This window comes from Saimiri boliviensis, chromosome 2, assembly GCF_048565385.1.
Source record: "Saimiri boliviensis isolate mSaiBol1 chromosome 2, mSaiBol1.pri, whole genome shotgun sequence".
Lineage (NCBI taxonomy): Eukaryota > Metazoa > Chordata > Mammalia > Primates > Cebidae > Saimiri > Saimiri boliviensis.
This window is the reverse complement of record NC_133450.1, coordinates 233,607,781-233,620,944: the sequence shown is the minus strand read 5'-3', so window position 1 is coordinate 233,620,944 and position 13,164 is coordinate 233,607,781. Positions and strand designations below refer to the sequence as shown.

Sequence of the window (13,164 nt, the reverse complement as noted above, 5' to 3'; positions counted from 1 at the left end):
TCCCAAAGTGCTGGGATTACAGGCTTGAGCCACCGCGCCCGGCCTCTTCAAATATTTTTTCCATTTTCCCCTTTTTCTTTTTTGTGGACTCCAATTACTCCTTAGATGAGGCTTCTTGAAATTGTCTCATACTTCACCAATACTCTGTTCAAGTTTTGCTTTTATCTTAGCTTTTTTTCTGTGTTTCATTTTGGATAGTTTGCTGTGGTTTTCTAAGATGACTAATCCTTTCTTCTGCATTGTTTTATCTGCTGTTAATCCCGCCCACTGTATTTTTCATTTCTAGAAGTTCTACCTGGATGTTTTTCTATCTTCCTGATTTGTATGCCTTTGCCTGCTGAGTGGTTAGTGACGGGATGCTGGACAGTGGACCTCACCTGCTGGGAGATGGATGTTTTCATATTCCTTCATGTGTTCTTGAGCCTTGTTCTGGGATGTAGTTAAGTGACTTGGAAGCAGATTGGTCCTTTCAGGCTTTGCTCTGTGATACCAGAGCAGATTTAGTCCAGCCTAATTTTGCCAGGCCCTGGGAGTGCTCCCCCACCGCCTGTGCATCAGGAGGGCTCTATTCTGGCTGGTGGGAGCAGGTCCTGTTTTTGGCTGGTGTATATGGGGGGAATTGCTTTCTCTGCCCTTCTCATTGGTCCTTCAGTGGTTTCCTCAGCTCTGTGCTGCCTGGTCCTGAGTGGAGATTCTGGCCCTCTGTGTGCAGGTCTGCCTATCTTGGCTGCCCTGCTACCATCTTCCAGCCCCTCCTTGACAGGGTCTGCTACACCTTGCCTCAGTCTCCCATTTTTCTGTGGCTGGGAAGTTCCTTTGGTGGAGGGGGCTCCTGGAACTCCCCTCATCCTGTCTCTCACTATTTAGTGCCCATGATGTGAAAACCACTGCTTATTAACCATTCATATTCTATCACTGTCTGGGTTTTTTTTTTTTTTTTTAAGTTTTTCTTTTTTTTTTTTTTTTTTTTTTGAGACGGAGTTTCGCTCTTGTTACCCAGGCTGGAGTGCAATGGCACGATCTCGGCTCACCGCAACCTCCGCCTCCTGGGTTCAAGCAATTCTCCTGCCTCAGCCTCCTGAGTAGGTGGGATTACAGGCATGCACCACCATGCCCAGCTAATGTTTTGTATTTTTAGTAGAGACGGGGTTTCACCATGTTGACCAGGATGGTCTCGATCTCTCGACCTCGTGATCCGCCCGCCTTGGCCTCCCAAAGTGCTGGGATTATAGGCTTGAGCCACCGCGCCCGGCAAGTTTTTCATACAAGATCTAATTTCTGCAACTGTCTTGTCTTGGCTCTAGGTGGAAGTCTCTATCTCAGTGTGTTTGAAAAGCTGCCCAGGAGTGTTTGTGGGCCCCAGGCTAGGAGCTTAAGCAGAGGAAAAGATCCAGGGCTCAGGCCAGGAGGCCTGGACCTGAATGTCGTCTTATGGCATTTAGCTGTCACATCTGGAGATAGCTTCTGATGTAATGTCTGCATCCCTAGCTCCAGGCTTCTGGGCATGTTCTGAGCAGCCATGTGTGAACGACCCTTCAGTCAGGTCCCATCTGCATGTCAGGAGGCCCAGATGGTCTGGAGCTGCCCATGCTGCCTATAGCCTGCAGGCCCCTCTCACCCAGTGAGGGACTTGGGTTCTGGCTGCCACTTGGGTGAGGTAAAGACCCTCACCCAAAGACCCTCAGGCCCAAAGACCCTCAGTTGGGCCAGCTCCATGTCTGGTTTCCCTACTTGTAGCCTGGGGTGGCTAGCCAGGGTGGATCAGGTGCTGCGTAGACATTGTGATTTGTGATTTGGTCTTCCTTGGGACTAGGATAAGGAAGAACAGAACAGAAATCACAGAGCTGACCTGACCACCTTGAAGAAAAACTGTCATATTCCACGGAGTGGGTCTGTGTTGAGCAAGACTCAGCCCCCTGAGGAATGTGCGTGCCATGGATGTCTGTGCATCTGCAGCAGGAGTGTCCATGTCAGTCCTCGGTCCCCACGTGCAGTCCCAGTGCCAGCACCAGTTCCCCTGCTGGGCCTTGTTGTCCTTTTAGCCTTGTTTAGGGATGTCCCCCACAACACCATGAGTCACACACACACAACACTCTTCCAGGCCGGATCCTGTGGTCCTCACAGTGCTGTAAGATCAGTCTGTCTTCCCCTTGATTGCCCTGTTGGTCCCGTGAGACTCTGTACTCAAACTAGACTCTGGTTTCTTTTGCCAGTCTCCTGTCAGGAGGAAATGAGTAATTTTTGTTTTGATTTCTTGAAATTAGAAACTGTCTTGCTCAGTAACATCCGTATTCATAGTTTTATACATTTTCCCCATTTTCTTGGATAGAATTCGTAGATTTAATATTAAATAATAAAAAAGTGAAAAATGCTCCTTTTTCTCTCTTAGGAAAAAAAAAAGTCATTCGTTTTCAGTCGCATCTCTCTTGATCTCGTTTTCTGCCATGAGCCAGGAGTGCTATAAAAAGATAAGATCTCCCCCAAGAGCTCTGTGGTGGAGTGGCCATTGAGAAAGGGGCTGCTGGGGGTAACGCACTGGGGGCCCTCTGTCCTCTACTCTGGAAGCCCATCCTGCCATGCCAGCTTTGCAAGGGTGGTGGGCAGTGGGAGGGAAGGAAAGGGATGGTACCTGCTTGAAGGCTGGGCCACTCGCCTGGGGTACACATGACGGGAGGCCGGGCTGGCCGGGTTTTTGGGCATGGACTTGGCACAGCTACCGACTCAGGTGTGTGGGCAGGTGGGCATCCTGGGCTAGGCGAGCACCCCTTTCTGGTCGATCTCACCCATAAGGTCTTCTCCCTGAGCGCCAGGGTGCTGCACTTCTTTTGTTACATGCAGCCCCCGCTTTGTTCCTCACCCCTCTGGAACATGCTGGTATGTTCATCTTTGGGCCAGGAACCAGACAGAGTGGGTCACACACTGTGCTGGCCTCTCTGTCTAGTTCTTACCATCACTGTCCTCCTTGGGCCCTGGGGCTCTGATCACCTAGCCCAGATCTCTCCCAGGAGTGAGAGATGAGCCAGCGTCAGGCAGCAGGATGGTTAGACTCCCTCTGCCTTTTGTATGTGGTGGCCAGTGCGCCATCTGGAGTGGGGAGGAGGTGGGGGCTGTGTGGGAGCTCCCTCCACTGGTCCTCAGCTGCTGTCACACGTTCCCACGCTGGCTCCCTGACTCCAGCACTTGTCTCACCAGTGCGCACATTGCTCCTCAGAGACCAGGCCTGCTCTTATTTTGGTGAAGCAGATGAACCGTGGGTGCAGCTTGATGCGTTTGCATATGTGCACACCACAGTGCACACCACAGACGCATCTCCCAGGTCAGGGGGCCTCCCTTCGGGCCCAAACTCCCTGTTGTTGCTTTTGTTCTGCAGCATGAATGTCACCTGTGAGCTGGGTCTCTATCATTCAGCGCCCCTGGGAGGCCCACCTCACGAGTGTCTTGTCTCCTGATGCAGGCCTTTGGACAGGCACACACGAACCACAAGAAGGTGGCTGCTGATGGAGAGAGCCGGGAGGAGAGCCTGATCCAAGAGTCAGCCTCCAAGGAGCAGTACTACGTGCGGAAGGTGCTAGAGCTGCAGACGGAGCTGAAACAGTTGCGCAATGTCCTCACCAACACACAGTCGGAGAATGAGCGCCTGGCCTCGGTGGCCCAGGAGCTGAAGGAGGTGAGGGGGTGAGGAGGGGCCAAGTTTGTGGCTGCAACAGTGCCACTAGTGTCACATAGCACGTGTACCTGGCGGGTGGCTGGGCTGGGCTGGCCTTTGGGGAAGCTGCAGCCAGCTGGTGTTTTGCTTTCCTGGTCTCATCCTTCACCACTCACACTGCATCTGGCTTGCTTCCATCTCACTAATGAAGCAAGTCCTGTGAGCAAGTCCAGAGCAGAGAGGTGGTCAGTTAGGGAGGGGTGCAGTTAGCCCCTTCTAGGGACTAAGGGCTGAGGCCCATGGGGCATTCCTCATCACTGGACTCTTCCCTGCCCTGGAAATGTTTTGTGTCACTCAGGGCCCGCACTGTGCCCAGCTGTGAATAAGAACACAAACCCCGAATAGTCCTTGGGGACTTGAGGTGGGATGTGTGTGTCTGAGAATTAGGGGTGGAGACCACTGCCAGTAGCCCTAGCTGCCACACCCCTCCCTTATGCACAGACGAGTGCCCACGGGGAGGGTCTGGGTGGGTGGTCCCTGGCACTAAAGCCTGTTGGAGTCCTAGGTAACCATGGCCACCATGCCATGATAATGCACAGGCTCTGCATGTGGAAATGGGACTGTGGTGTCCACCCATGAGCTTGTGAGCATGAAGCCAGAGGAACCACCTTGGCTCCTGTTCCCTGAAAGGGACTGAAGGCCACAGGACCCACATGCTCAGGCCCTGGAGTCATGAAGGATTGGGGAGCCCAGGGAAAGGATGTGGCCAAAGCAGGATTTGGGAAGGTGGCTTTGGTGGAGCCTGTGAAGTTTGAGCCCAGCAGCAGCAGCAACAGGAGATGGAGGAAACCTGGGAGTTTCCATCCACTGGGGCGGGTGGGAGGAGAGCCTTGCTGGCTTGAACAGGAGCTCAGGGGAGGCTGAACAAGCACCTGAGTGTCTTTCCTCTCTGACTGGCACATGTTTTAATTGAGCTCTGCCGGGCCTCAGTGTGTGTGGAACTTGAGGACACAGCGTGAGCAAAGTCTCCCGTTTCCTAAAAGGCATGTGGCAGATGTCGGGGAGAACCATACCCCGTGCCTGTGTGTGGTGGGCTGTAGGGGCAGAAGTGGGGCTGAGATGCCTGTCATGGGGACAAGAGAGGCCAGTGCCCTCTGAGGAAGGATGAGGCCCCATCACCAAGACAGAGGTAGGATGGTCCCTGGGGACTGCAGGTGGAACTGGAAGTCAGCTGGTGAGCTGTGGTCCTCCTGGCCATGGCCTCGAGGGTCTGCCCCAGGTTCTCATTCGGAATGGCTGGAGGAGTGGAGCATGGGTTGGTTGGGAATAGGCTGATGCTGGCTTTAGCTTTCACTGAGCCTTGGGGCCTGGGCAAAGCCGTATCTTTAGTCCTGGCCTCAGTTTCCCCATCTGTAAACCAGCAGTCTCTGAAGCCTCTTGTGGAGGATGTTCCATAGCTCCTTCACCCCACATTGTCGGAGCATTTGTGGGCCCTCATTACGGCCACGGGCACCCCACCCTCTGCAGCAGATAATCCTACGGGGAGGTCAGCAGGGCATAGGCCCTGAGAGTATGTGGCGATCAGGGCTGCTGCTGTTGGCTCAGCTTGCCAGTACTGAAGGATGCTGCTCTCAGGGCCCGCAGCAGTGGGAATGAGGGGTCAGAGATTGCTGAGGTCCTGGCAGCCCGGGGAGGAGCTTGGCTTGGACTCAGGGTGGGAATCCTCAGATCCCGGAACAGCAGTACATGATTTCATTTCCTCCCACAAGGAGCACTCTGGTCGGTGGGAGGAGGGCCTGTGTGAATGGAGAGATGTATCCTTGGCTGCCCCAGCTACCATCTTTCTGGCCCCTCTGTTCCTGAAAAGCATATACAGGTGCTGTCTCCCCAGCCCAGCACATTCTGCCCCTTCTCTCTTCCAAGCAGCTTATCTCTGGTGGCAGAGGCCAAAGAGGGCTGGGTGACCCTGCTGGCTCCAGGTAGGGCTGGTGGCTGGAAATGAGCACAGCAAGTTAAAGATGCTGCAGGTCTTGCAGGGGAAGAGAGAGTTCTGCGGTTCCTGTTTGTGTTTCAGGAGGAAATCCTGACACTCCCTGCACACCCCTCAGCCTTCCCTCTCTCTCCTGAGGGTCCCCACCTTGGTCCCTGGGCCTCCTGTGTCCCTCATGCCTGTGTCCCTGCCCTAGGTTGCTGCAGAGCCATAGGAACCATCCCAGGTCTTTGCCTTGGGTACGTCGTTGAGGCGGAGCATCTCTAGACTGACCTTGTCTCACCACCAATAGTCCCAGCCATTCACAGCTCTTGTCTCCTGCTGCTTGCTGTTCTGCTGGTCTGAGCCACTGTGCCAACTCCACTATGGCCCCCAGCATGGCTGTTTCCAATCACTGCCCAAGGTTCACACCCCATGGGTCAGAAAGGGTATGTTTGCCAATACCACAGGCTTCATTGTATCCTTTGACCCACCACCCTGCTACCCTCAACAGTCCCTTCCCGATTTTCCTTCCCTGTGACAACCGGTTAAGGCGTCTGTCCCCCTCTGCACCCCAGCGCACTGTGAGGACCTGTGAAGCTTTACAGTAACAAACATACTTGCCATATGTTGGACAGTTCTGACTGCCTCGTACCTTGTCGGATGTGAAGAAATAGAGGTTTGCAAGGTTCCGTCATGTACCTAAGGTATCCTGGCTAGGAGGGGTTGAGGTGCTTCTCAGATCCTGACTTTAACTTCTGCGTATGTGTGGGCCCTACACGTGGGCAAGTTCTCCAGCTTCTCTCCTACTAGTGAGAGTGTCTTTCCTGGCCGGGCGCGGTGTCTCAAGCCTGTAATCCCAGCACTTTGGGAGGCTGAGGCAGGTGGATCACGAGGTCGAGAGATCAAGACCATCCTGGTCAACATGGTGAAACCCTGTCTCTACTAAAAATACAAAAAATTAGCTGGGCATGGTGGTGCGTGCCTGTAATCCCAGCTACTCAGGAGGCTGAGGCAGGAGGATTGCCTGAACCCAGGAGGCGGAGGTTGCGGTGAGCCAAGATTGCGCCATTGCACTCCAGCCTGGGTAACAAGAGTGAAACTCCGTCTCAAAAAAAAAAAAAAGAGAGTGTCTTTCCTGTCGGGGCCCCTGGCAGGTAGATGAGCTTCTGAGGACTGGCCTGGATGGGGCTTTGGTGGGGATGTGGCTCCATTTCCCAGAGGGGGAATCAGAGGCCCAGAGAGTCACAGGAGGGCTGGAGTCAGAGCTAGGTCTCATGCACACACCAAGGTCTGTCCATGTTTGCCCCAAGAAGGAGTAGAGTGAAGGGGTTGCCCTAGGCAGTCAAGGCAGTTGCGGGTGTCCTGGGGTTGGGGTTGTCTGATGGAAACAGGAGAGACGGCAGCTGACCCCTCACACAGTGGCTCCTTGAGGCAGGCAGTTGTCACACCCTGGTTGCTGATGAGCAATCTGAGGTGTGGATATCCCACAGAAGGGGAGCTGAGATGGGATTCTAGTGGTCAGCTATGGGCCTGTGCTCCCACCTCCTTCATCTGGGCTGCCTGGCCACACAGCAGAGCTTGTTCCCTGTATTCCGTTGGGCTGACATCAGACAGGCTGACTGGGAGAAGGTGCTTACTTGAGGGAAAACTTAACCCCATGGCGACCAGTCAGCCTGTTTGAGCCCTGGCAATTGGGCGTGTATAGGATGGAGGTGCTAGGCGGAAGGCCAGATGAGCCCGGCTGCCTATGCCCAGTGGTGTGGGCATGGAAGCACAGTGTTTGTCCTGCAGCGTCAGCAGAGACAGTGCCATCGTCACCCACAATATGGTATGGCCAGGCCAGCATTTGTCCTAGGTGTGCCTCTGTGTTCTGTTTGGCAGTGGTGCAAGGACAGAACTCCTAGTACATCTTGCCTGAGCCAGGCTGGTGAAGGGCCCTGAGGAATCAGATGGGCACTACTGAAGGAACAGAAGTCTCATATGTGCCTCTGGGGGACTCTAGTGCTATGAGGCATCTAGCCAAGCCCTCTGCTTTAGTCTTCAGTTGGGCATGTCACTATCTCTCTGCCTGGGCACATGGAAGCTTCTGGCACTTCTGTTCCGCTGCCTGGAGTGCCTTCTAGGTTTGTTAATTTTGACTGGCAGGCCTAGGAAGAGTTGGTGGGACTCAGACCTTCTCCTCAGCTTCCACTCCGCCTGAGGAGCTGGCTGCGTGGCTACGTTGAGTCAGGTGGCATGTGTTTGCACCCCTGCTGCAGGCCACATGCTTGTGAGTTAGTAAGAAAAGAGCAGGGGTAAACCTTTCTGGCAGAGCAGTGCCCAGGTCCCCAGCTGGCGTGTAGAGAGCCTGGGTGTGACTTGGCTTGTGCAGCTCCCCTAAGCATGCTTGGGCGTGCTGCACTCTCACTAGCAGGAGAGAGGCTGGAGAGCCTCCCCACTCCCCATCCACTCCCCATGTAGCCACTGTGGGACCTGGCCCTGGTGGTGGCTGTGCTGACGCTGCTTTCTCCCCCCGTATCCCAGCATGCACCTCACTTGCTTTCTCCTTTGGTACGGGGCTTTACCAGGCCTTCTCTTCCTCCCTGTATGTTATCTCTGTTTCTTTTGGTGTCAGCTTTCTGTCAGTTCCTTGAGTCACTTATAATGAAAGGGTTATATGTCTGTGTCCATTTGCTGTAGGTTTTAAATGTAATCTTCATTGTAAATAATAAGCATTTGTCAGTAGTACTTGCTGTATATCATTGACTCTCTTCCCATCTCTGTTGCCTTCCTTTCTTCCTTTGTTTTGGGAGAGATGTCCTGTTTTATTTTTCTAACCCAGTATGGCTGTTTTGTGTGTACTTGCATGGGATCTTGTGATCTTATCTATAAAGCATGTTCCATTCAGGTGAGCACACAAATATGACCAGGAGAAACCCTAGCATAAGCCACTAGGATAGTGTGAGAGGTGGACAAAGCTATGGGGCCCACAAAATGGACAGGGCTTCTGGCCAAGAGTCCAAGGGGGCTTTGGTGCAGGGGTGGTGGTGGCCTGGGGAGCCAGGCCTTTGCAGATAGGGGAGCCAGGCCTTTGCATATACTCAGTGGGGCAGCTGGGGTAGCAGAGTACAGTGCGTGGGGTGGGGGGATAGTGAGTTTGTCAAGGGGATGATTTTGCCACAGGGTCATATTGGCAGTGTCTGGAGAGATTTTGTAGTTGTCACAATGGAGAAAGCGGCTGTGTCTGATCGCCAGAGGTCAGGGAGCTGCTAAACATTGTATGATATACAGGCCGGCTCCCACCACAAAGAAGAAACATCCCTGAATGTTGCTAGGGAACCTGCGGCTGAGGGGCCCAGGTCCCTGGCACATGGCAGCAAGTTAGGAATTCTGTCTTGATTGCATCCTCTTCTCCCCAGCCCTGCACTGGCCTCTCCCATGACACCGCTTGGCTCCTTATGGGCAACTTAGAGCCCGAACTAATATTTAACAGCTTTATTGAGATAATTCACATGTCATACAGTTCACCCACATAAGGTATACAACTCAGTGTTTATTATCATCACATATATGTGCACCAGTCCACAATTTTAGAACAGTTCATCGCTCCAAAAAGAAAACCCATTTCAATCACTCCCCATCTCCGCTCCAGCTCCTAACAGCCACTAACCTACTTTCTGTCTCTGTGAATTTACCTGCTCTGGACATTTCATGGAAATGGAGTCATACAATGCATGGCCTCCCGTGACAGACCTTCTTTGACTCAGGAGAATGTTTTCATGGGTCACTCATGTTGTAGCATGTGTCAGTACATCCTTACTTATTGTGGCTGTACAGCATTCCATTGTGTGGAGAGACCACATTTTGTTTATTTATTCCTCAGTCGATGGACACTCAGCTGCTTCCACCTTCTGGCTTTTGTGAGCGCTGCTGCTGTGAACATCCGTGGACTGGTTTCTGTGTAGGCATGTGTACATTTCTCTGGGGTAGACATTGTGTTTAACAGTTTCAGCATCTGCAGGCTGTTTGCCACAGCACTATACCATTCACATGCCCACCTGCCCACTACTGTTTAAATGTCCACTAATAGAAGGCAGGAACTTTTAATTTGAAGATGAAGAAACCAAGGTTTGGAGCACGCAGAGTCACTTGTCAGGGGTTCCAAGCTGAGAAGAGCTGAGGGGATTTTACTCTGAAACCTCTGCAGTTTGCCGTGCACTCGGGCACACTGCTCTGGGCTCCTTCTCCTCTCCAGGCAGCCACACTGGCACCTGCAGGCCTGGGCTCTTGAGTTCTGGCTCTGTGGCTGGGCCATGCCTGGCTGCACTGAGTCCTCCTCGTGCCCTGTGGAGGCTGCTCACACCTGCCTTTCCCTTTCCCCCTGCAGATCAACCAGAATGTGGAGATCCAGCGTGGCCGCCTGCGGGATGACATCAAGGAGTACAAATTCCGGGAAGCTCGCCTGCTGCAGGACTACTCGGAGCTGGAGGAGGAGAACATCAGCCTGCAGAAGCAAGTTTCTGTGCTCAGACAGAACCAGGCAAGTCTTGGGTCTATGGGGTGGGGGTGACACGTGGGTTAACTGGGCCTTAAGGCCCTCTTGCTCAGCCCCTCTCCCTGTTCAGAAGGAGTTCCTGTCTCATTCCACACACCCGAGGCCCAGGGCCAGCTTTACTACTGTGGAGGCAGGGGATAACACTCAAAGGGGCCCAGACCCTCCAAAAGATGAAACTCTGGCTACACTGTTTGCTGACATTGGCCAAGCTGAGGTGTCCCAGCCAACAAAATGAAAACAAAAATCTGAGAGGTGGTGAAGAGGTTATATCAGAAAACCCCAAACTAGACGTTCAGACTCTTTCCCCCATAAAGTGCTGACCATGAGGCCTACAATATCCCTATGCCTCTGCCTGTGATGGGGATGAGGAAGGTCCTCTCTGTCTGTGACAGGGATGAACAGGAAACCATCTGTCTCTGATGGGGTCTCAGGGGGACCCCTCCCTGACAGGGAAGAGCAGGGTCTGCCTGTGCCAGAGATAAATGTGGAGGGTCCCTTCTCTCTGTGGTGTGACTAAATTATCGTGGACTCTGCTGCCACTCAGGGCCTGAACCTACCTCTCTCTCCAAGAACCACACTCCTGCATGGTGGGGAATGGAAATCTTTTCTCTCAGGAAACCCCAAACCTTCCCCCAAAATGCCATGGATATTTTCCTTTCTTTCCTCAAATCCTCTACCACCAAAATCCTCTGTGTCTCACTGTCAAGGGAACGTGGTATTTATGCCCAGAGGAGGAAGCTCATGTGTTTATGCAGAGCTCCCAGACTGGTCCCTCTGTGACAGCTTGTGCACATTAACAGTCTTAGCCATTGTTTACATCGTAAGCACCATTTGGTCATTGGTGCTGCTAACCGCAGAGCCCAGCACACAGTAGCCTTAGGAAAAGGGAAACTGAGGCTTGAGGTGACCCTGTCCTCAGGGTTGGTACTCAGTGGAGTCTGACTCCCTTCCTCTCTGGGATTCCTTACCTCCCCATGGTGCTGAGATTGGAGGGTGCATGCCTTCCTTCTGTGAGCACACCTTGGATGTGGTAATGGGTGTCCCTTCTGACCCAAGACCCACAGAGATGTGCTCACAACTTCCTGTTACTGGTTTGTTTCTTACTTTTTGGCCAAATATTACAGAAAAATAAGAAATAGTTTTTTAAATTGCCCACAAACTCTGAGCCTCCACATCAGTTATCAGTTGCCATCTGTGTTTTCCTTTTCTGCCTGTGAATACAATTTCATGCAGACAAGACTTTGATGTAGCTTTTCCCATCTACCTTCGAGCTCCTCCGGGTCTGGGTGCCATGTGCGTGTGTAGGTTTAGCGGCTGAGATGTTCTGCCTTTGGGGAAGTTTCTGTTCCTTCATTTTGAAATATGGCTAAAAGTCATGATCATTGGACACATTGAAATGTATTTTTTATGTATCTTAAGATATTTGGTTAACTGTTAATGTTAATTAAGTAACTTTATAGAATTTTAAATCAGCATGCACATGGTAATATTTGTGAATGACCTAATAGAAGGTTGGCAGCTTTCTATGGGTGGAGGTGTGTTGTTGGTGCATCTCCACACGTATAGTCCAGGCTTGGGGCCACCTCCAACATTTGTGTTCCCTTCCCCATGTCTGCTGGTCCCAGTGGTAGGTGGGCTAGGCTGAGCGTTTCTGTGCATTTGCATCTAATGCTGCAAAACCCTCTTAGTATCCACATCTCTGAGCAGAGCAAGTGGCCTTGGCCTGGACAGGCTGCCTCCCTTCCCAGGATGGCACTTCACCTGGTGCTTCACCTTGTGTCATGGTGGCAGGAGTTGGTTTGCTGGTTGTGTTTTCTTCATTTGTGGGGCCTAAAAGGAGCTTCCATGTTGCCTTGACATAAGAGTGTTGACTTTTCTTCCCAGGTGGAGTTTGAGGGCCTCAAGCATGAGATCAAGCGTCTGGAGGAGGAGACTGAGTACCTCAACAGCCAGCTGGAGGATGCCATCCGCCTCAAGGAGATCTCGGAGCGGCAGCTGGAGGAGGCGCTGGAGACGCTGAAGACGGAGCGCGAGCAGAAGAACAGTCTGCGCAAGGAGCTGTCACACTACATGAGCATCAATGACTCCTTCTACACCAGCCACCTGCATGTCTCGCTGGACGGCCTCAAGTTCAGTGACGACGCTGCTGAGCCCAACAATGATGCCGAGGCCCTGGTCAACGGCTTTGAGCACGGCAGCCTGGCCAAACTGCCCCTGGACAACAAGACCTCCACACCCAAGAAGGAGGGCCTGGCACCGCCCTCCCCCAGCCTCGTCTCCGACCTGCTCAGCGAGCTCAACATCTCCGAGATCCAGAAGCTGAAGCAGCAGCTGATGCAGGTGAGCAGGCAGTGGGGCTTTTGGCATGCTGTCCCCACTCTAGCTCTGTAGGGCTCCCTGAGCAGTGCTTACCTGACAGTCTGCTGATGTTAGCTTTCTCTTTTCCTTACGCTGATTTTCACTCCTGCATCATTACTGTAAATGGAACTCGAGGAGCACACGTGGAGTCCCAGAGAAGTGGTTTCCTGGCACCGCGGCATCCACGTTGTTTCCCTGTTACCTATGTGGTACCAGGGTGAAGTGATGAGACACTGGCCCCACATGTGATCCCCGTACCCATGCCAGGAGTCAGAGAGGCCCGCCAGGGTCATGCATGGGCTCATCTCCTGGGACATGGATCCCTGTTTATCCAAGGCAGCCGAGTCCTGTCTTCCGAAGCAGAGGGCGAGGGCACTAATATTCCCTGCTACCCACCCAGCCAGCCGCGAGCTCCACTTTCTGAGCCTGACTCACCTGCAGCACTGGTGGGGAAAGAGCCTGCATTGAGGGTGACCACCATTACTGGTGGGCAGTGTTCTGCGAGCCCAGTGTGAATACCATCCTTTCTTCACCCTGTGTGTCTCTGTCCACCTCACTGACAGCATGGCCAAGGAACCTGGGGCTCATAGCCTGCCCTGACATGGGGTGGGATGTCACTGGGCTATCCTGGGGGGTCCTCTAAGCTCTCGGGGT

The 13,164-nt window shown here is 53.0% G+C and overlaps 1 protein-coding gene across 2 annotated transcripts in view; it reads left to right on the top strand.

Annotated features, from left to right (window-relative positions):
* Positions 1–13,164, top strand: part of BICD2 (BICD cargo adaptor 2) — a 55,105-nt gene that overhangs the window by 33,231 nt on the left and 8,710 nt on the right. For both annotated transcript variants that reach the window (XM_010348826.3, XM_039475075.2), the window contains exons 2-4: positions 3,455–3,667; positions 9,985–10,137; positions 12,037–12,492. In XM_010348826.3, coding sequence (XP_010347128.2) covers positions 3,455–3,667; positions 9,985–10,137; positions 12,037–12,492 — 822 coding nt within the window. The remainder of the gene's footprint in view (positions 1–3,454; positions 3,668–9,984; positions 10,138–12,036; positions 12,493–13,164) is intronic.